The sequence below is a fragment of the Xiphophorus couchianus genome, chromosome 5 (genome assembly GCF_001444195.1).
Source record: "Xiphophorus couchianus chromosome 5, X_couchianus-1.0, whole genome shotgun sequence".
In the NCBI taxonomy this organism is placed as follows: domain Eukaryota; kingdom Metazoa; phylum Chordata; class Actinopteri; order Cyprinodontiformes; family Poeciliidae; genus Xiphophorus; species Xiphophorus couchianus.
Window position 1 is genome coordinate 281,942 of NC_040232.1, and position 23,594 is coordinate 305,535.

At 45.3% G+C, this 23,594-nt stretch overlaps 1 protein-coding gene across 3 annotated transcripts in view; it reads left to right on the forward strand.

Annotated features, from left to right (window-relative positions):
* Positions 1-23,594, forward strand: part of grin1b (glutamate receptor, ionotropic, N-methyl D-aspartate 1b) — a 77,972-nt gene that overhangs the window by 18,566 nt on the left and 35,812 nt on the right. For all 3 annotated transcript variants that reach the window (XM_028017403.1, XM_028017405.1, XM_028017406.1), the window contains exons 3-4: positions 17,317-17,451; positions 18,345-18,521. In XM_028017403.1, the coding sequence (XP_027873204.1) occupies positions 17,317-17,451; positions 18,345-18,521 (312 nt within the window). The remainder of the gene's footprint in view (positions 1-17,316; positions 17,452-18,344; positions 18,522-23,594) is intronic.

A 23,594-nucleotide genomic window follows, 5' to 3' on the forward strand; every position in this document is an offset into this window, starting at 1 on the left:
GCAAAGAATGCAGAAAACGCCTTTCATGTAAAATCTGTGGTTTCAGACATGCAAGCATACTCCATATTTACAACAAGAAGAAGAATGAAGCTGAAGCAGTGAAATCTCTTGACACAGTTCAGACTAGTGGTCTTACTGGGGCCGGTGAACAGGACTGCAAGCTTGCCATCGTGCCAGTCAAGGTGAAATGAAAGAAAGGTCAACGGATATTGGAAACATATGCCTTTTTGGACCAAGGGAGTTCAGCATCCTTTTGTACAGTGGGTCTTTTGGATAAGCTGAATCTCATTGGAAGAAAAACAAAGATTCTCTTGCACACCATGGGACAAGAGAAAGTTGTGGACAGCTTCATTGTACCCGATCTTGAAATTGCTGGATTGGACAGCGACATGTATTATGACATGCCCGACCTCTTTACTCAGCACAAAATGCCTGTAGACCTGAGTAACATCCCAAAGCAACAAGATCTGGATATCTGGCCACACTTGAAGCACGTTCATTTGCCAGAGATCAAAGCACAGGTGGAGCTTTTGATTGGCATGAACATGCCCAGAGCTCTTGAACCTTTAGAGGTCATTAGGAGCGAAGGTGAAGGACCTTTCGCCATTAAAACTGTGCTCGGCTGGACAGTGAATGGGCCGATTGATCGAGAATGTTGGAAAAGAACGAGTGGTCTGTCACCATGAACAGAATTTCTGCTGTTACACTGGATTACCTATGGAAGCAACAATTCAAGATAGATTTTCCTGAGAGCAGCCATGATGAGCAGATGGGGCTGTCGAAGGAAGACTCCAAGTTTCTAGAGTTGGCCAGTAAGACAGTAACCTTGTGTGATGGACACTACAACATTGCCTTGCCTTTGAGAGACAGAGACATAAGGATGCCTGATAACCGCACAATTGCTGAACAACGGGCTTTAAGCTTAAAGAAAAGGTTCATCAGAGATAAAGACTTCCACAAAGATTACATTGCCTTTGTGGAAGATCTTTTATCCAAAGGTTATGCAAAAAGAGTGCCAATCACAGACTTGGAGCGCAGTGATGGAAAGGTTTGGTATATCCCTCACCATGGGGTGTACCATCCTACCAAGGGAAAGATTCGGGTTGTCTTTGATTGTGCTGCGTCATTCCAGGGCATTTCTCTCAATGCACACCTCCTGAGTGGTCCCGATTTGACAAATAGCCTGGTTGGTGTGCTGACTAGGTTTAGGAAAGAGCCTGTTGTTTTGATGTCTGACATTGAAGCCATGTTCCATCAGGTGCATGTGCCAGAGGAAGATGCTGACCTATTGAGGTTTCTCTGGTGGCCTGGTGGTGACTTCAATCAGAGCATGCAGGAGTATCGCATGGGCGTTCATTTATTTGGAGCAACATCATCTCCAAGTTGTGCTAACTATGCCCTGCGGAAATGTGCAGAAGACAACAAGGCAGATTTCAGCCAGCAGGTGATTGATACCATTTTGTATAATTTCTATGTGGATGACTGTCTTGCCTCAATAGGCACTGAAGAGGAAGCCATATCTCTTTACTCAGACCTCAGACTCATCTGCGCCAAAGGCGGCTTCCACTTAACAAAGTGGATAAGTAATAGCCGCAGCGTCTTGGCAGCAATACCTGAGGAGGAAAGAGCTAAAGAGGTTAAAAGCCTAGATCTGAATTGTGACATCTTGCCTGTTGAACGAGCATTGGGAGTATGGTGGTGTCTACAGTCAGATGCGTTTAAGTTCTGCATATCCATCCCAAATCGACCTTGGACCCGAAGAGGGATCCTTTCCACTATAAGCACCTTCTATGACCCCTTGGGATTCGTAGCTCCTGTCATTTTCGTAGCTAAAAGAATCCTTCAAGACCTGTGTCAGAAGGGAATAGGATGGGATGATGCTATTCCAGCAGCAGTTGCTCAAGAGTGGAAAGGCTGGGTGGAAGAATTGCATCTGTTGGACAACATCAGCATCAAAAGGTGTTTGAAATCTACTGATTTTGGGCAAGCAATCACCGCTCAGTTACACCATTTTGCAGATGCGAGTGAGAAGGGGTATGGTGTTGTTACCTACCTGCTGCTGCAGAACAGTTTTTCCCAAATGCACAGTTCCTTCATAATGGGGAAGTACAGAGTTGCACCTTTAAAATCAGTCACAATTCCCCGTATGGAATTGACGGCGGCTGTGTTGGCAGTTCGTATGGACATACTGTGGAGAAGAGAACTAAGGCTACCTCTCCTAGATTCAGTGTTTTGGACAGACAGCACTTCTGTATTGAAATACCTCAATAACAAGACTTCCAGGTTCCGTGTTTTCGTGGCAAACAGTGTCAGAGATTCTCAGGGCTTCTGGCGTCTCCCAGTGGAGATTTGTGAATACGACAAATAACCCCGCAGACATTGCCTCCAGGGGTATGAAGGTAGAGCCATTTCTACATAATACTACATGGTTATCTGGCCCTGCATTTCTTACACAGCCAGAGACAGATTGGCCTGTAAACCCAGACAACTTACAGAAACTTCTGCATGAAGATCCTGAAGTCAAAGTGTCTGCTTTTATTGGTGTTTCCCCCGCACAAGATGATGATCATCCTTTGGCTCTTTTGATTCGTCGTGCTTCATCCTGGACTCGTCTTGTCAGAGTGATGGGTTGGATTTTGAGATTTAAAACATTGTTCTTGCATTACAAAGAAAAAAAAACACATTTACAGTCTGCATCTGAAACAACCCAGTCTGAAGGTGCTCTTCATAGGGTTGAGCTACGTACTGGCTTCCTTTCATTGGGAGAGATTGAGGATGCTGAGGTGCAGATAATCAAGTTTTGTCAGAAGGACAGATATTCTGAAGAAATCTCCTGTCTCCAAAAGGGAAAGAACATCAAACGAAGCAGTCACATATACAGGTTAAATCCTGTTCTGGTGGATGATGTGCTGCGTGTTGGAGGACGTCTCAGCAGGGCTGTCATGTCTGAAGATTTTAAACACCCTATCATTGTTGCTAAAGATCTTCACATTGCTTATCTCATTCTCCAATATATCCATAAAGAGGTGGGTCATGGTGGTAGGAACCACATACTCTCAGAGCTCCATCAGAAATATTGGATTCCTGGTGCTGGAGCATTGATTAGAAAACTCATGTCAAAGTGTGTGATCTGCAGACGGCTTCATGGAGCTGCAGGCCAGCAACAAATGGCTGACCTGCCTGAAAGCAGAGTAACCCCTGAAAAACCCCCCTTTAGTTTTGTTGGAGTGGACTATTTTGGTCCATTTGAAGTGAAGCGTGGGAGAAGTCTTGTGAAAAAATATGGAGTTATCTTCACATGTTTGGCGATCAGAGCAGTACACATTGAGGTTGCCTCATCTCTTGACACAGACTCTTTCATTAATGCCTTACGACGTTTCATTGCAAGGAGAGGCCAAGTACAAGAGCTGCGGTCCGATAATGGTACCAACTTTGTGGGCGCAGAGCGCGAACTGAGACGAGCTATCGAAGATTGGAATCAGGAAAAGATCTCTGACGTGCTGTCACTGAAAGGGGTGAAGTGGACCTTCAATCCTCCAGCTGGATCGCACCATGGTGGAGCATGGGAGAGATTGATTCATTCCATAAGAAAAGCTCTTACTTTCACCTTGCAGACACAGCATTTGGACGAGGAAGGACTTCAAACTGCTCTCTGTGAAGTGGAGTCAATCCTCAACAGTAGACCTATCACATTGGAATCCGCTGATCCAAATGATCTGGAAGCTCTAACACCGAACCATCTTCTCTTACTCAAGGCTAACCCAAACTTACCACCAGGTTTATTCCAGAAAGATGATGTTTATGCACGGAAACGATGGAGACAGGTCCAATATATATCTAATCTGTTCTGGAAGAGATGGATTAAAGAATACCTGCCTCAACTTCAACAGCGCCAAAAGTGGATGAAGATTAGACGCAACTTTGTTCCTGGAGATGTGGTCCTTATAATGGATGACTCGGCACCTCGTGGTTCCTGGATCATGGGCAGAATCACAGAAACTGTGCCAGACAAAAATGGACTTGTACGTCAGGTCTGGATTAAGACCCCAACCAGCCACTTATGCAGACCCATCACAAAGATATACTACTTCAGGAGACTTCCGACCAATGAAGACAACACATTTGACTTAACTCAACTCTTGACATGACCCTTTGATTTGACTTTACCACAACTAGATGTACATCGCAGACTGACTATATTTAGGCTAAGTGCTGGTAACCTCTGGCCTATGACTGACTGACTATGGATGGACTATTTTGAAGAAAAAGGAGAAAATGACTGTTTGACTATTTGAAAATGACTTTTATGGACTTTTGAATGTGTTGTCTCAATGTGTGTTTCTATGTAGTGTATATCTTAGGTTATGGTGTTGTGTGAGTAATTATTACTGTGTAATGATGTAATAATTAGGGGCCGGAATGTTGTGGATAGGTGAGGGGCGGGATCACGTGGTGTTATTAGTGATTGTAGATCACCTGTGGCGGCACCTAGTGACTTCAGTGAGTGGGTGATGGGGGAGGTTTTACTTTTTGCTGACCGCTTTATGCTAATATAGTTTTTTGTCCTTGATCACTGTCTAAACTTGCGGATCCGGTTTTAATGCTTTTTTGGACACTGTTCTTGGATATTGATAATATGACAAAATAAAGCCATCTTAACTGCATCCTGGAATGGCGTTTTTGATCAGCTGGCGCGTCAACAAGGATTCCCCTATTCAGCTGCTCGGCGACTTTGTTTGACAGTCGCTAATAGGGCCGTTCCTCCCAACCACGCCCCTCCAGGTCTCACTGTCATTGCCCACATGAGCGTTGAAGTCCCCCAGCAGTATGCCCACTCCTGCCCGATGCCTCTCACCATGGGCAGCTCCAGAGTGGAAGTATGTCCAGCCCCTCTCAAGGAGACTGGTTCCAGAACCAGAGCCATGCGTCGAGGTGAGACCGACTATTTCTAGCCGGAACCTCTCAACCTCACACACTAGCTCCGGCTCCTTCCCCACCAGAGAGGTGACATTCCACGTCCCAAGAGCTTCTGCAACCGAGGATCGGATGGTTGGGTGCATCTCACATTGCACCCAACCCCTTTGGCCTCTCCCACAGGTGGTGGCCCATGGGAGGGGGGTCCCATGTTTCCTCTTCGGGCTGAGCCCGGCCGGGCTCCATGGGAAAAATCCCTGCCACCAGGCACTCGCCATCGTGCCCCCCCTCCAGGCCTGGCTCCAGAGTGGGGCCCCGGTGACCGTCCGGGCGAGGGAACACCAAATCCAATGTTGCCATTTGTCATTGGGGTCTTCGGGCTGCGCTTTGTCTGGTCCCCCTACCAGGGGCATGAAGCCCCAGACAGCATAGCTCCTGGGGCACTCAAACCCCTCCACCATAATAAGGTGGTAGCCCAAGGAGAGGGCTGTTGAATATGTCTGATTTCAGATGGGAGCGGTCCCGACGTTCTACTGACTGGACCCGATCAATCGTAACCAGTGATGGCATAGTTACTCTGAAAAAGTAACTTCAATCAGATTACTGACTACTCCTTGAAAAAGTAACTTCAATCAGATTACTGACTACTCCTTGAAAAAGTAACTCAGTTAGATTACTGAGTACTTAATTTGGAAAGTAACTAAGTTACATTAAAAGTAACCTTCTTAGTTACTTTCAGCAGCTGCTAACAGCAACGCTGTGAAAATTACATTGATCTTTGCCGATACTTAATTGTAAGGTAGTTTATAATGATAACATCGACAATGTGTCTCCACTTATAAGGTTGAACTGAAGGGGAGATTTTTAATGGTTATAACAGTACAAAAAAAAACTTTAGTAATTTGTGCATGTTTTTGTGTTTTTCACTATTGTCTGGAAAACTCTAAGAAGGATTTTAACCCCCCCCTCCCCCCCCCGAGCCTCCAGGTTGTGCGTTACGGCCCTGCGTTTGGTGTCAGAGCACAGAGCTCCTCCTGCGGCTCCACAGTTCAGATGGCTGCTGCACAGATTTGTGACACTTATCTTAATATTAATAATTACACTGGCGTTTAGTTGCACAACTTTACGGAATCGTTTTCCAATCCCAAATGAGCAACTTCAGTTCAAAAACGAGCCCAAAAAGGCGCAACCCGCGACTCATTAAATTTGCTAGCGACTTTAAAAAGAAAAGGCCCTCAGCTTTTGTAATAATCGGACTTGGCGACAGAAACTCAAAGTCGTTTCTGTTTTTCTACCAACAAAACGCGCATCTCCCTCTTCCCTCCATTCTTTACGTTTCTGTCGCTGCTGATACTGTCGCATAGAAACGGGGATCACTCGACAAGACGAGTAGAGGAAATAAATTTAAATTCCAAAAGAAAATAGTAACGCAAAAATGATTTTGATAAGTAACTGTAGTCTGACTACTGGATATGAAATAGCAACGCGTTAGATTACTCGTTCCTGAAAAAAATGGTCAGATCGTAACACACCACACACTACAGGATGATCGGTTACGAACGACAATCTTAGAATGCAGAACTTTCTAAGATTTTCGTAAAGGCAAAATCGGGGCAAAAAACTTGTGTAGTGTGAACTGGGCTTAAGAGGAAAAAACCAAACCAAACCCAAAACCCAGAGTCCTGACACCTTTGGCTGAAATGGCGCCTTTAGAATGCGATGTTGTGTTAATGATAAAAAATTTTTTTAAAATTGTGATAAAAGCGCACAACCAGACCCCACAGGGCAGATCGGTTTGATCAGACGGATCCACCTGACTGATGAACCAGCGCAGTTTTCTCTGCAGATGCGACCAGGAGGAATTTGGGAGGCTGAGCGTTCAGACCGCAGCAGGTAATTTAAGTGGAGTCATTTAATTTATTATAAGTTATTGGGCCACAGTCAGTAGTTTGTGTCACTACAGAGAAAAAGTTAGATGAATTTATCTGATTTATGTGTGATGGATCTGGATTCACGGTTCAACTGGGTGAATATTAACTAAATGCAGCTGAGTAGCCGATGTTAATATGATTATAATTTTATGGGGAAAAATAAAACATAACCGATTGTTTTTAATGCTGTAAATCAAGATGACGGATAACAGAAAAGTCTAGCGCCACCTCTGTGTACCATAGTTAATGTTGTATAGAATTCCACTTGTCATTACTTCCAAGTTTGGGTTCATGTGTAATGGGTGAAACAGCGCCCCCTCCTGGTGGTTGGCAGTGTTAACTAGAAAATTTCGGAAGAAATTTAGCCGGGGCCTGCCAAGGCGCACCCGTGGGTTTGGGCCCGGCGTTGTCACGCCACAAATTGGCATCGACGCTAAAGAACGCCGCAACGTAATCAGTAGCACGCGGAGAACCACAAGAACGTTAAGTAAGGCGGACGTGCACCATTCAGTATGAGTTAAAATTTTGTCAAGGCTTTTATTTTGGAAGTTTTGTTAAACTTCATTTCAAAGGGCCAAACTAATCCCATGCGTAATAGTCATTGGGTTAAATCAGTTATATAATACTCAACAGAGCAATTATCTGATTTAAAAATATTCAAGGGTTTTATTTTGAAATTTGCAGTATGCTTCATTTCAGAGGGCCAAACGATTCCATTGTGTAACAGTGCTTTGGATAAAAAAGTCACATAAAGCCAAAAAGCGCAATTACCTGATGTAAAAATATTCAAGGCTTTTATTTTGAAATTATTATTATGCTCCATTTTAAAGTTCCGAACGAATCCCATGTGTAACAGTGCTTTGGATAAAAAAGTCACATAAAGCCAAAAAGCGCAATTACCTGATGTAAAAATATTCAAGGCTTTTATTTTGAAATTATTATTATGCTCCATTTTAAAGTTCCGAACGAATCCCATGTGTAACAGTGCTTTGGATGAAAAAGTCATACAAAGCCAAAAACAGCAATTACCTGATGTAAAAATATTCAAGGCTTTTATTTTGAAACTATTATTATGCTCCATTTTAAAGTTCCGAAGGAATCCCATGTGTAACAGTGCTTTGGATGAAAAAGTCATATAAAGCCAAAAACAGCAATTACCTGATGTAAAAATATTCAAGGCTTTTATTTTGAAATTTTCAGTATGCTTAATTTTAAAGTTCCAAACTAATCCCATGTGTAAGAGTGCTTTGGATGAAAAAGTCAAATAAAGCCAAAAAGAGCAATTACGTCATGTAAAAATATTCAAGGCTTTTATTTTGAAATTATTATTATGCTTAATTTTAAAGTTCCAAACTAATCCCATGTGTAACAGTTACTGAGTTAAATCAGTTATATACAGCCCATAGCAGCAAGTAGTTCTAAAGGCCAGTTCAGTCCTGATCTGTTTCAACTGAGCGTTCCACTATAGTTAGAACTACAGTGATGCGTATTTGTAGTCCTAACCACCAGCCAATAGCCTCTTGAGTTCCGTTGCTATGTTAAATAAGTTTCACACCAAGGTGTGAACTGTTAGTGAAAGAGCCTGAGAGCCTCAGAAAATCCTGTCGCATTACTTTGCTCTGAAGCACCGTGACAGAAAACCGTACGGTCTAGATAAATTTCGAAAACATTTTACTGGAGCAGACAGGCGTATCAATGTGAGGACCGATTTTGATACCAATCGTGCGATATTTGTGGGCGTGATGGCGATTTCAAAATTATTTTGGGCTCAAAAAACCTCTTCATTTCTCACTCTAGCCGAGATCGGCTCTCACTCTAATTTTAGGAAAAATGAGAAACTTTGGGTCGCTTAGAGACAAATTGTGGACAAACCGTAACTGGTATCGACGAGCCGTCTTCACTTTCGAAGAGATCACAGACGTATCTACAAAATGAAATTTGAATGGCATTTCTAGGTGAATTTGTGACGACACAGAAAATCCTCAAAAATAGGGTATTTCTAGGATTTTTCCCATTGACTTATAATGGGGTTTTTTTCGTAGTTTTTTGCGAATTATGTCGCCACGTTAAGCCCAAATCCCACCAAAAGTAATAGCAACAATGGCGTGAATTTTCTGCACGTTTTGATACCTCATTTGTAGGTGTGCACGCAGCGGTATGAGCCGCATTAACGGTTACGGATGAAAAATAAAGAATTGGGAGAATAGCAATAGGTTCCTGCCATTGCTTTGCATGACAGGCCCCAAAAATATACTGAACACAGATATTTTGTTGCCAGTTCATGAGAGATGAGCGCGAGGTAGGTTCACTGAGTTTAACGCTCTGGTAAAATGTTATGTTAGCTTGATGCTAACATGAAATACTATTCCTCGTAAGGTGCTGTACCCGCTGTGATGAACCAACAGTCGTTATTCTGTTCCATACAGATAAAAATCATTTCATCTCATCCTGTTTCCTGGCCCTTATTCACACAACGCAGAACTGAGCTGAACTGAGCTGAACTGAGCTATCACGATTATAGAGGTTACATTGGTGCCCGTTCTTCGACCACCTCAGCGCGGGTGGATGAGTCTACTTCCCGGCGCCTCAGCGGATCGTGGGTGGCACATCGGTCCCGGTTATCAGACACGGTGCTCCGTGTGGACTCTTCGCCGCTTAAGTAGTGTGGCGGTGAGCAGTCTAGAAAGTGTGGAGTTATTTTTAAAATTATTTTAACAGTTTTGTTTCGTGGTACAGAGCTAATGTGTTGCTGGGCTGTGGTTATTACCGGATTATTTTTTTTTAGCTCTCTCTGTGAAGGAGGGGCACTTTGAGACAAAATTGGTTTGAATGTTTTTACAGCCTTGTTTTACAGCCGGGTTTTACTTGTTGATGTGTTGAAGGTGCACTTTTGCCGCTGTGTTTAATTTGTAAGTGCTCAAAAAAATATATATGTATATATTTTTTTGTTTTTGTTTTCGATCATTAAGTGCTGAGTTATGGCAAACAACAATTCTTTTGGTAGGGGAAGGGGTTTAGGAATGTTTACTCCTATGCCTGCAGTTGCTAGAGGTAGGGGTTTGTTTTTGAATACCCCAGAAGCATCCACACCAAAACCAAATTTTGTTTATTTGGGTGAAAGAGTTAACAACACTGTTGATGCTCCACAGTGTGATGTTGATAGCGGACTTTTGAGTGACATAGCTTCACGAATTGGAGTTTCTATCGGTGAAAGTACTGCATCTTGCATTGAGACCCGTTTGAGTAATACAATGGGTCCAGGGGTGGCTGGAGCTACAGCTAACGAGTCTGCCATGCTAAATGTCATTGTTCACCCTGATGTAAAAGAACCTGTGAGTTTTAAAGGGGATCATGATTCATGTTCAGTCCAAGAGTGGGAGATTATGATGTTATCTTATATGAGAAAGAAAGGCATCCCTGTGGCTGAACAGGCTGATGAGCTTATGTCTAAGCTGGTGGGGAGGGCACATGAAGTGGTTAAAGTTGGCATACGCAGTAAGCCAGTATTAAATCTGACTACAGGACCTGAACCCATTTTTGAGATACTGAAGCAGCACTTCAGTGATACTATGTCCTCTAGTTTGCCCTTAGCGGACTTTTATGCTACTGTGCCCCACCCCAACGAACATCCCTTTGAATATTGGCTGAGACTCAACAAAGCTTTGGATGTGACAGAAGACTCTTTAAAGAGACAAAATAAGGCTTTTGACTCTCTGTCCTGTGATCTAGCTGCCATGTTTATCCAGAACTGCCCTGACCCTGAACTGTCGCTCATATTCAAATGTAGGCAGCTGAAAGACTGGACAGTGGCTGACATTCACGAGAAGCTTGTTGAACACTGCAGAAATCGCAAGCGACTAACCAAACAGAGAATGTCAAGTTTCTGGTCTTCCCAGCACCAGGAAGTCACCTCCTCTGTGCAAAGTCCGACACTCAGTACTGAAGTATTACCTCCAGCCCCAGTTGTTGCACCACCTATTGGGAAGTCAGCTGAGAACTCGCCAGACCGCCTGGACCGGGTCATCGCTCTGCTCGAACGTGTTCTGGAGCAGCAGCCACAGCAGCACAAGTTTCAAAGTAGGTTCAAGGCACACACCCATGGGGACCAGCCGACGAAAGTAAAGCCTGCCGTACCTTGTGCTGTGTGCAGCGAGGGTGGGCACACTACTCAGTATCACTGCAGGTCCAATCATCTGTGCTTTAGCTGTTTTGCACCTGACCACATCCGAGCGGAGTGTCGAGGGGCTGGGGTGAGGAAGCCTAGGAGCGATAAGCAGGTGGTGCAGTCTCAGGAAAACTGAGTGGCCCGCATGTGGTGGGGGAAAGTGTTGGGCCTAAAAGTGATCCCCCTGTTCCAAATTTTGAAGATGACATGGAGTCTATGTGTCAAAGTGCATATGAAGTGAGAGATATGGGATATACACCAATATTCCAAAACATTCAGAGACTTGAACAGCATGACAACTTGTTTTATGAAGATGTGACACTGGGAGGAGTGGTTACGGTCAGAGCCTTGCTGGATAGTGGGTCGATGGCGTGCACTCTGAGCTCTAAAGTAATACCTCAGCTGTTACATAGGAATGTTTTAAGGAGCCCCACCCTTGAGCCGACAGCGACTGTGTTGATTAGGTGTGGGGGATCCAGGACCTTACTTTCTGGCATGTGCGATCTGGAGATGGGTCTTTATAACTGCAAAGTGATTGTCCCGACATTGATTGTTGAGATCCAGAATGAAGAACTGATTGTTGGCAGTAACCTGTTGAGATACATTATTAACAGGTTTAAGCTGAGGCAAGATCTTCAGAACCAGGGCCCCACAGCACTCTGTGACAGTAGTGATGCAGAGCAGAAAATGCTAGGCTTGTTGGCAAGGGTGAAAGCTGCAGATGAAGACGTCCATGATGCAGTTGGAACTGTCAAAATCAAGCGAGCTGTTACTCTTGAACCTATGACAGAGCATCTGATTTGGGGCAAGTTGCCACAGGTGAATAATCTGTTGGCTGGATCTACTGTTGTGGTGGAGCCAACAACAGCAAGATCTAAACCGAGGACAGTCTTAGTGGGGAGGTCGGTGTCAATTCTAAGAGCAGATGGGTGGCTCCCATTAAAGATCATTAATCCATCAGACAAGCCGGTTACCTTGAGACGTAATGCTAAGTTGGCTGATGTGTGTACTTGTTGTTCAGTGGAGATGTTTGCTGGATCCCAACTTGGCATTCATCAACAAATACAAGTGCCATTGGACAACAGTGCAAGACACAGCCTCGTCTCAGAGGACTCCACCTTGCCAGATCATCCTCACCTTGTGACACCGTGCACAGTTGACACCCCTCAGGCAATGCTTAGAGGACTGGGACTGTCGGATATAGACCCCGAGTCATGTGACATTGCCCCTGAATATAAGGCTAAACTGGCTGAGCTCATTGTTCAATACCAGTCGATTTTCTCAAGGGACAAACTGGATTGTGGTAAAGCCACGGGTTTTCTACATCGCATCAGAGTCATGGATGAGAAACCATTCAGATTGCCATGTAGGCTCATACCACCAACCCAGTATGAAAAATTGAGAGAGGCACTGGATGAGATGGAGGAGCGTGAAATCATACGGAAGTCTAGCAGTGAGTTTGCATCTCCACTGGTACTCGTGTGGAAGAAGTCTGGTGACTTACGGATTTGTAATGATTTCCGATGGATCAATGCACGCACTGTCAAGGATGCACACCCACTCCCTCATCCAGCTGATGCTCTAACAGCCTTGGGGGGCGATGCCTTTTTTTCAACCATGGCTTTGACTTCCGGCTATTACAATGTGGAAGTGCATGAAGCTGACCGAAAGTACACTGCCTTTTCATCGCCGTTTGGATTGTACGAGTATAATCGGATGCCTCAGGGACTCTGTAATAGTCCAGCGACATTCATGAGATTGATGCTAAACATCTTCGGTGACCAGAACTTTATGAGCTTGCTGTGCTATCTGGATGATGTCCTGGTGTTTGCTCCAACAGAAGACCTAGCGCTTGAGCGTCTGCACATGGTCTTCCAGAGACTCCAGAATCATAACCTCAAGCTCGCCCCAAAGAAATGTCACTTTCTGAGGAGGTCAGTGAAGTTCCTCGGTCATATCATCAGCATGGATGGGATCCAATCTGACCCAGATAAAGTGACTCCTATCGCCGCCATTACTGAGTCAGACCTTATGGAGGTTGGCACGAATATTCCCTCACAGAGGAAGATCCGTTCCTTCCTTGGCATGGTGGTCTACTACCAGCAGTTTATTGAGGGGTGTTCTGCTATGGCCAAGCCATTGTTTCGGTTGATCTCATGCTCTGAAGGTCCGCGGGGAGGTGGAAGAAAACTCCGCCAAATCCGCAAACAGTTCCATGCTGAGGATTGGACAGCAGATTGTCAGCAGGCTTTCTGTCGACTGAAGCAGGCTTTGCTAGATCGTGTGGTGCTGGCCCACCCAAACTTCAGTGAGCCCTTTCTCCTGTCTGTGGATGCGTCTACTGACGGACTTGGTGCAGTCCTGTCACAAGTGCCTGCTGGTGGTTCAACAGCCAGACCGATCGCTTTTGCAAGTAAATCACTAAGTTATGCCCAATCTAAATATCCCTCGCACCGACTGGAATTCTTCGCCTTAAAATGGCCGGTGTGTGACAAGTTCCATCACTGGTTGAGAGGTCACCAATTCACTGTGTGGACGGACAATAATCCACTAACCTACATCCTGTCCAAGGCTCGGCTGGCTGCGTGTGAGCAGAGGTGGATCGCTAGGTTGGCGCCATTCCAGTTCGACATCAAGTACATCCCTGGATCAAAGAATGTGGTGGCTGACGCCCTTAGCAGAGAGCCCTTCGTACAGTCTAGTGCATCTAACCGTTTGACAAGAATGCCTTATGATGAGCTGCTGGCAGAGGCTGCAGTGGTTGGTGCTAATGGGATCCAGGAGGTGTTTCGCTGGTCAGCCAACCCACCTGAAGTATTTGAGTGCAACCCACAGATATCTCAGGGTGTGGCGGTTGTTAAGACGGGAGCAGTATCATCACTGGAGGTTGCTGCTGTACTCCAGGGATGCAGTAGAAATGGTCCTGTGGTGTGCCCAAATGCTTTTCTCCTGCCACAGTTCTCACAGACTGTTCTAACAACCCCAAAAGTCAACTCTGAGGTGCTCTTGCTTGAAGTGTTGCAGGAGAGGCAGAGAACTGACCTGCTACTAAGTAGGGTGATCTTCTTTGTAGAGAGGAAGTGGAGACATTCCAGGAGGGAACGTGTCAAGGAGTCATCAGAAGTCCTCAAGCTTTTGAAAGGCTGGGAAAAGCTGGCATTGAGAGATGGAGTTCTGTATCGGGTAGCTAAAAACCCTGTCACAAAGAAAAAGTCCTACCTTTATGTTGTCCCCCGCTCACTGCGCCAGAAAGTGTTACAAGGTGTTCACGATGAGGCTGGTCACCAAGGTCATCAACGGACTCTGTATCTGACTAGACAGAGGTTTTATTGGATTGGCCTAGTGCATGATGTTGCTGAGTATGTACAACACTGCAGATGGTGTGTTGTCAGCAAGTCACCAGAGCCAGAAGCCAGAGCTCCTTTGAAAAACATAAGGACCTCGGAACCTCTGGAACTTGTCAGTATTGATTTCTGGACTGCTGAGGATTCTTCAAACAATTCACTGGATGTGCTAGTGGCTACTGACCACTTCACAAAGATGGCACACGCTTTCTTGTGCCCCAATCAGTCGGCTAAAGCAGTTGCACACCAACTGTGGAACAACTACTTCTGCATCTATGGGTTTCCCAAGCGACTACATTCCAATCAGGGGGCCAGTTTTGAGAGTTCGCTCATTGCAGAGTTGCTGAATGTGGCGGGCGTGCAAAAGTCCCACACTATGCCTTATCACCCCATGGGGAATGGCTCGTGTGAGAGAATGAACCGGACTCTAGGCAACATGATTGCCACCAAGAGCTAAACATCGTTGGCCTGAGGCCCTGAAATCTCTGACATTCGCCTACAATTGTACAGTGCATGAGACGACAGGGTATGCACCGTTCCTGCTCATGTTTGGGAGGGTGTCACGTCTTCCAGTGGACGTCATCTTTGGTTCGGTGCTCAGTGATCCAGAGGTGGTGGACTATGATCGCTATGTTGAGACCCTGTGAATGGACATGAGAGAAGCTATGGCCGTAGCCCAGTCAACAGCAACTAAACAGCTCCAGCGTCACACTGAGCTATACAACCAGAGAGTACGTGGTGTACCGGTGGAAGTGTACGACAGAGTGCTGCTGGCCAACAAAGGAGAACGTGGAAAAAGGAAGCTTGCTGACTGCTGGGACAGCACGGTGTATGTGGTGGTTGGAAAGGATGATGAGAGCCACACCTTCAGGATCCAGAATCCCACTACAGGCCAAGTAAAAGTGGTTCACCGCAATCTGATAATGTCGATAAACGTTCTGCTTTTACCTCAGGATGACCAGGAGGAGGTTATTCTGTCTCCGACATCAAGTTCACTTGACCTCAGTGTTGAGAGGTCAGCAATCAGTGATGTAATTTCTGACTCAGCAGAGTTTAGAACAAGAGTGTGGGTATCTGACCTACCTTTGGGAGCAGGCAGGGAGACAGATGCAGAAGATGCTGAGCAGGTGGAGGGCACTGTGCTGGAGGGAGCTGTAGAACCTACTAATGCCCTATCAGAGGTGTTGCCTCTAGCCCACCCAGTCCTTGATTAGTTACAACCCTCTGATGGAGCTGCTTTGATGGACAGCAGTTCAGCAGACTCTGGTTGCTCAGCAGTCCTAATGGCTTGCCCAGAGACCTTTCCGGCTCCTGTTACAGACACTCTCACTGATGTACCTGCTACTAGTACTGCTACAGTGACAGTAGTTGATGGTGCGACTGCCCGTAGATCTAGAGCTGGGCAATTGTTGAGACCAGTGACTAGACTTATTGAAATGATGCACCAATAAGTCTAGTCTTATTGGTGCATCACCAATAAGACTATTGATGGTGCAAAAGTTAGCTCACTTAGCTAACTTTTCTTAGCTAAGTGAGCTAAGAAAAGTTTGTGTTGGACAAACTAAACTCAACTAATGATGAGTAAGAACTCATCATTAGTTTGATGAGTTCTTACTTATAAAACTCGGTTTTGTTTGTTTCAATTTTGACCTTGAGATTTTGTAACAATTTTGATATTTCATGTTTGTTTTGCTATTTGCGAGGTGAGTTTGCAGTTGCATATTAACAAAATATGTAAATGGGCATATTTTTTTTTCCCTATGTATGTAGGTGGGGTCTGGCCAACCTTTTCTCATACTGATCCTCATGGGATAGTCTAAGTGACTGGGTATTTATAACTGTAAATTTGATGTGATTGTACCTCACAAGTGACTTTGGAAACGGTGGTTGTGTATTGGTTTCCTGTGCATTTGAATAGAGTTCTTACTCCATTTTGTGCGTTTGTACCTGTGGTTTTACTGTATTTTTTTCTTTTCTTTATCTTTCTTGCTTTTTCCATTGTTGTTTTGTTTTGTTTGTTGTAATGGGGCAAGTGGAATTCAGCAGGAGGGAGAGTACCATAGTTAATGTTGTATAGAATTCCACTTGTCATTACTTCCAAGTTTGGGTTCATGTGTAATGGGTGAAACAGCGCCCCCTCCTGGTGGTTGGCAGTGTTAAATATACTGAACACAGATATTTCGTTGCCAGTTCATGAGAGATGAGCGCGAGGTAGGTTCACTGAGTTTAACGCTCTGGTAAAATGTTATGTTAGCTTGATGCTAACATAAAATACTATTCCTCGTAAGGTGCTGTACCCGCTGTGATGAACCTGATTCCTGATCAGTCGTTATTCTGTTCCATACAGATAAAAATCATTTCATCTCATCCTGTTTCCTGGCCCTTATTCACACAACGCAGAACTGAGTTGAACTGAGCTATCACAATTATAGAGGTTACATCTGGTTAAAGTATAACGTTTACTCTGTTAGCGTGGATCATACGTTGCTGTTGCCTGTCTGGATTCTAGTTGCGTTGCTCCCTAGGAGTTGGTGCTGGTTCCGTTGCTTGGTTCTGGTGGTTCATTCAGCCGTCGGCGAGAGGCCGAAATAAAATGTCGCACAGACAACCGGAGAAAATTTTCACTCAACCATGACAGACTAATGAAAGCCAGCTAGGGTATATTAGCAGCTAGTTAGCGGTAGCCTGAACTGCCTTGAGTCACAGAACACAATCAAGATGTCTGCAGGCAACTCGACAGGAAAGTTGAAAAAAACCCACATTAATTAAATTAAATAATCAAAATTTAATAATTAATGATTTCAAGGCTAGGATTCATTTTACAAATATGATGGATTTTGAGCCCAAAAGGGCCGGTTCTGGTTCCAACATTTGGTTCTCTTGCTCCCAGGTTTCCCAGTAGATTCTGTCTTAAAACAAACATTGTTTGTCAGGCAGGTCATCAGGAAATCTTCTTCTGCAGGTGTACGCTATCCTGGTCAGCCATCCTCCGCAGTCCAACGATCACCTGACTCCTACGCCCGTCTCTTACACGGCCGGGTTCTACCGGATCCCGGTGGTCGGCCTGACGACTCGCATGTCCATCTACTCCGACAAGGTCAGCCGCGTCCGCCTGCTACGGCACTTCTCACATTTCACCAGCTGATGAGTCCCGGTGTTCCTCAGAGCTCGATACTAGACACTGTGTGTTGGGAGGGACTGGCACAGATCAGAAAAGCTTAGGTTGGTTCAACTAAAAGATACACTAACCTAACTGAGAGTTAGCTAAGATAAGCTAAGCTAAACTGGCTAAGCTAAAAGTATAAGTTCAGGTTAGCTAAGTGAGCTAAGAAAAGTTTGTGTTGGTTAAACTAGAGAAAAGCTAATCTGCGATTAGCTAAGGTGAGATAATAATTGATGCTGCTGGACAAACTAAACTCAAAACAAGCTAAGCTACAGTAGCTGGTTGGTTAAGCTACGATGAACGTGGATTGGTCAAGTTTTGGTAAATTATGCTAAAATAACCTGAGGTAAATATTAAATCACAGTGAGTTAGTATAAAGCAGCAGAAGAAGTGAAACCTAAACCCGACCTGATTTGCAGCAAAGGTCACGTCAAGGTCACGACTCTACGCAGCGTTTAGGACACAAAGACTTGGAGACCTGAAAGATCCATCATCCTGCATCGGCTACCTGTACATGTGTTAGCATCTGTTAGCATCTGTTACTGTGTTAGCATGTGTTAGCATGTTATCATAATTTTATATTCAAGAACATATGATCCAGTTCTTCTCATTTCCCAGTTTCTTCCCTGAACTGGGAGCAAATTGGACTCTGAGTCTTTCTCAGGTTTATGAAACTGTTGATGGTGAGATTAGACCAGAGCATCCCTGTAGTCTCCCAGTACTCCCAGTCCTCTCCCGTTTGTGGCTCAGAATTCAGAGAAGTGAGTTCTTAGCGTCCCGCTGTGGGTTCTTCCTCATGCTCCTCTTCCTCCTCCTCCTCTCTGCAGAGCATCCACCTGTCCTTCCTGCGGACGGTGCCGCCGTACTCCCACCAGGCCCAGGTGTGGTTCGACCTGATGAGGGAGTTCAGGTGGAACCACATCATCCTGATCGTCAGCGACGACCACGAGGGCCGAGCCGCCCAGAAGAAGCTGGAGACGCTCCTGGAGGAGCGGGAGACCAAGGTGAGCAAGGTGCTGGGCGTTGCCCCGGCAACCGGTCGTCATCGTCACGGCTTCACCCGCAGGCTCCATGTGGCGCAACTGTTGACAGAGGCCATGTGCAGATTACCCACCTAGATGCGCATGTGGAGGTACATGTGAAACTGCAGCGCCTGCAAAGCGTTTTCACTACCTTCCATGTTTTACAAACCAGTCCTGATAGCAAAGTTTGGTTGTTTGGGCCCAAGAAAGTAAGAAAATAATCATTTCTACCAAATAGGAGCTTAAAATAAACGACTGATAAATATTCACTGAGCTAACTCCTAAATGTGCAGCTATCCCAAAATCAGTATCAGTTGGTGTTTGAAAAAATTAAAAGGTCAGACCCGACTTTGTGCAACTTTCTCCGCCGCTCACGAAGAACTGGGACAATGATCCGTTTCTTGTTCTTCTAATTCTGCATAACAGTCTTACTGAAAGTGGATTTTAATCAATATCTGCTGTGAATTCAGCTCTTTTTAACAGTCAAGGTGCTCTTGGGGTCCAATCAGGGTCAGCTTGGGGTCAAAATAGGGTCAGCAGCCTGATTGGTTGGAAGGCCGAACTCCAGGCTATACTGTTGGTCTTGTGAGTCTTATCGCCACCTGGTGGTAACTGTAGACATTACAACTTCACTGGTGGTTCTACCAGTGAAGTTCATCTCTTGTTGCAGCTTTGTGTTTCACATGTACCTTGGAGTTCACATGTGAATGAACACATTAAGACGTGTAAATCTGCACATGTTTCTGTCAACAAGTGTTGGGAGTCAAGATAGCAGTGGTGGGCCCTGTTTCGCTAATCCGCTAATATCAGAACTAATTATTAGCTTAGCATTTTAGCACCTTTACTAACTGTCAGCTTCCTCTAAATTATCTTTTCTAGAAAAACGGTAAAACTCTTTTGTAAACTTTCAGCTGAATAAAGTGTGACATCTGTGTTTTGGTTATCATCTGTTCTCCAAGTAGCAAGACGTTTATATTCATACTCTTAGTTTGAAGGGGATTAAGACTGTTTACTCAGAAGTTTTGTTTCCTGTCCGCGCCTTTCTGGGCTTTTTTTCCAAGTATACAACAAATGAACGAAGGAGGCACAGACAACACAAACAGGAACAAACCACCAGACGTGTTAGCTAAACAAATACATGCAAAAACTCTCAGTCATGATTTGTTGTCCACATGCTAATAACCGCAGCTCCACCAGGGCCAAACAGAGTTAGCAAAACTCAACAGCTATAAAACTGAAACCACAAGTGAAAGGTCTGATCCACAGAATCACTTCCTGCACGTAGGAGTGTAATGACAGAGGAGACCTTGATGAGGTGCTATGCTAGGTTGTAGCACATGTCTTGTTGGTATCAACATGGATGGATTCAGCACTTTAGCATTAGCTTCTGCTAATTATCATATTATACAATTTTAGCATTAGCTTCTGCTAATTATCATGTAAAGTTGACAGTAATGATAATTATCTTTGTGGCGCTTTAGCGTAGCTCATGATTCTGATTGGTGCTTTAGGGTTAGCACAGCTAGCTTTAGCTGACCGTGCCCACCACTGCCTGACAGAAATAAACATGTTTTCTCACGGAGCATGGAAACGGTGTGTGAAGTTTCCACTGCATGACTGAGAGAGGCCTTCATCAAACCCAGCGGTTTTCTTTCATTCCTCCATCTCTGCCTCAACCCGTCTATCGTCCATGGATCTATACCCTCATCTTCCCTTGTTCTCCACCGCTCCGTCATCCCCCCATCATCTTCCTGACGTCCTGCTGGACACGTCATCTCAGCTTCTCCATCATCAGCTTCCTGTTCATTCAGGATGATTCTGTTGATCTCCACCAAGGTTGTTTACCTGCCGGTTTGTTTCCATGGATCAGGGAGACGGAGCGAGTCGGACAGCGCCGCGGTCCGGTTGCTTTCATTAAGCTCGGATGTTATTCAGAGAGAGAACTGCTGCAGGAAGTGACACCAGCCTTCTTCCTGGTTTCTGACGTTCTGATTTGTTCTGAGATCCAGACCCGGAGAAACGCGTCATAATGCATGTTCAAATTAAATATTAGTGTTTTTTCTGTCAGTATTTATTGTTTCTCTTATAAAACAATATTTGTTTGTAAATGTTTATGTTTGAAACATGTTCTATGGTTTTGACAATTTGGACCCAACAACCCTACTGGTTTTACTGGTCCTCGTTCTGGTTTAGACTACCTGTTGGTAATGACTCTGGACTTCAGGCTACCTGTGAACCGGAACCAACTGGACCTTCCTTTGAAAGGACCGCTGGCTCTTCTGGCCGTAACCCGTTGGTTCTTTTCTTTTAGATTTGCTGATGTTAGCTGGTACAGAATGGTTTTGGTTCCGGACGTGCAGACCTGGACTCTGAGAGTGGACTGAGACTTCCTGAAGTTATGGTTATGGTGTTGAGACTGGGCTGAAAGTTGCTTTCTCTGGAGCTGACTAGCTTGACATGTGGATTGTTCTTCTGGACTTACTGGTCTTGATTCTGGGTCTGTAGGTTTTGATTGAGACATTCTAGAGTTGACTCTGGAGCGTTTGCTCTGATCTGATGAACTGAACTTTGGCCTTTCTGGCAGAAAGTCCAGATCTGTTGATCTTGTCCAGGATTCCCTTGTTCTGACTCTAGATGACCCCCATGTTGTCTTTAAAGCTGTTGGTTCTGACTTGTAACATCGGTAGGTCCGATAGGAAAGCAAATATTCTTTCCTGTCAGACTTGCCCAGCTTTGTTTCTGCGGCTCTTGATTTTGTGTCTGGCAGTCTTGACAGAAACTGTTGTTGATCTTGGACCTGCTGATTTTGAGACCTTGTGGAAAATTGCTGACTGTTGTCCTGATTAACATTATTCTGCTTCTAGATTGCTGGTCTTGACCAGGACCCACTGGTTTAAACGGTTGGCTGGCAGGACTTATCTCTGGACCTCTCCAGCTTGTTACTGATGTCTGTAATGATGGTCTCGCTGACGCTGGAAGCCACTGGTTTGGACTCTGAAAACCTTTGACTGGAACCTCTGCTCTAAGCGAAGCTAAGATATCGGATGTGATGGGGCGTCTTTACTTCTAGTGGTTTCTGCTCTCAGGTTGGTGTCTAGGTTCCTCCAGGACTTTTAGAGTTTCTTTAATGAATTTGCGTCTTATTGGTTTAACAGTGTAGATTGCTGTCAGGTTCTGGTCTTGGTCCAGGTAGCTCACCTCATGGGTTTATACCGTCTCTATGGGACATGCTGGTCTTGTCTCTGGACTTGCTGGTACTGACTGGTACTGTCTTCTTTTAGACTTCAGGTTTGTCTGTTCTGGAACACGCTGATCCAAGTCGAGACCAGTTTGTCTAAAGACTGGACTTGGTGGTTTGTCCTGGACCAGTGGGTCCAGGTAGAGCACGGACCTGCTAGTCTTGGTGGAGGTTTGACTCTTTGTTTCATCTTCTTTGAGTTGAGCTGATTCTTCTTCTTCTCTCTGTGGACTCATGGCATGGTTTCAGTCCTCCAGCTCCATCTGCTGTCTGGTTTCTCATCACCTCGACTCTGACGGAGATCAGAGCCGCGCAAACACACCTCAGCTGCTTCCGGCTGTCCGTCACGTCTGCTTTGTGTCGCCGCTGACGACAGGAAGAGGTCAGACTAACTGATCTGACCTTCAGTTACAGTAGACGTTGAGTCGGCAGTGCAGCGGGCGCTGCTGGACTGAGAGGTTAAAGGTCAGGAGGTCAGAGCAGGATGAATATTCTGGCTGAAGTCGGTGAGCAGAGCTGCAGCCGAGCAACACGGACACATCTGGTCTGGGGAGAAAGGGACCTGGACATGGCACGGATGACCTTTGACCCAGATCACAGTGGCCGGGCGGTCCGGTCCGTCTGAGGGTACCGGCTCGGTTCTGGTCTCTATCTGTTAGGATGGGCTTTTATTTTGAAAGCCCAGAATAATTGCACTTCATGTTCATGAAGGACACTGTGTGAATCTGCACTAGTCAGGCAGAACATTATGACCACTGGCAGGTGAATCAAAGCGTTTAGCTGCCAGAGCCACAGAAAAATCAGGAGCAGAACGGAAACCCGTTACGATGATTCGCAAAACCCGTCGTATCGTAACAAGATAAAAAGCCTTTCTTCTCTTCACGGCTCTGTCATAACAAGATAAATAAATCACCAAAACAAGAAAGTTTCTCATTTTAACAACCAGCTGTTAGCATCCTACCCTTACCTTAGCATCCCACCATTAGCTCTCAGCCATTAGCGGCTCTGAACCCAGCTGTTAGCATCCCAGCCATTAGCATATCAGCCATCAGCTCCAAGCCATTAGCATCCCACTCATTAGCATCCTAGCTATTAGCATCCCACCCTTACCTCCCAGCTGTTAACATCTTACCCTTACCTTAGCATCCCACCGTTAGCTCCCAGCCATTAGCGGCTCTGAACCCAGCTGTTAGCTCCCAGCCATTAGCATCCCAGTTTGGAGGTGCAGGAAGCGCTGCAGGAATGTCTGGGCGGTGCGCAGCGTGGCGTGTGGATTCATGTTTAATGAGTTGAACATTTGGGGCGGACTGAGCGCAGCGCTAATGCGCCGCTGCCCTGCCGCAGCACATTAGCATCACAGGGCTGGAAGTCGCAGCTTGTTAACAGGACGGATCTGAGTTTTCCTGCTGAGGTCTGTTTGGACCGACTCATCGCTTCGGAAGGTTTTCATTATAAATCAGTTCGACAGGTGAGCCCATCTAAAAATATTCCTGCTGTCTGCACACTTGCAGCCAGAACCCAGAGGGAGATTTACACCTGAGAGCCAACAGGAGAGCCGCGGATCATCCTGCAGGTCCAGCAGCTGTAAACTCAGCTCCGCTCGGATTGGACGGCCGGATGCCCCCAGGATGTTTAAAATGATCTCTTCATGCAGAACAAATACAGCAACAGTGACCTCATGTTGTGTTACTGAGGGGCGTAAATTATGAATAATGTGGTGGAGGCCTGGCTCAGATTTCCTAACGGATGTTCTGTGAAGTATTTATGAGCTGTCAGTACCTTACCAGCAGCTATGCAGGTTTTATGGAGCGGTCAGT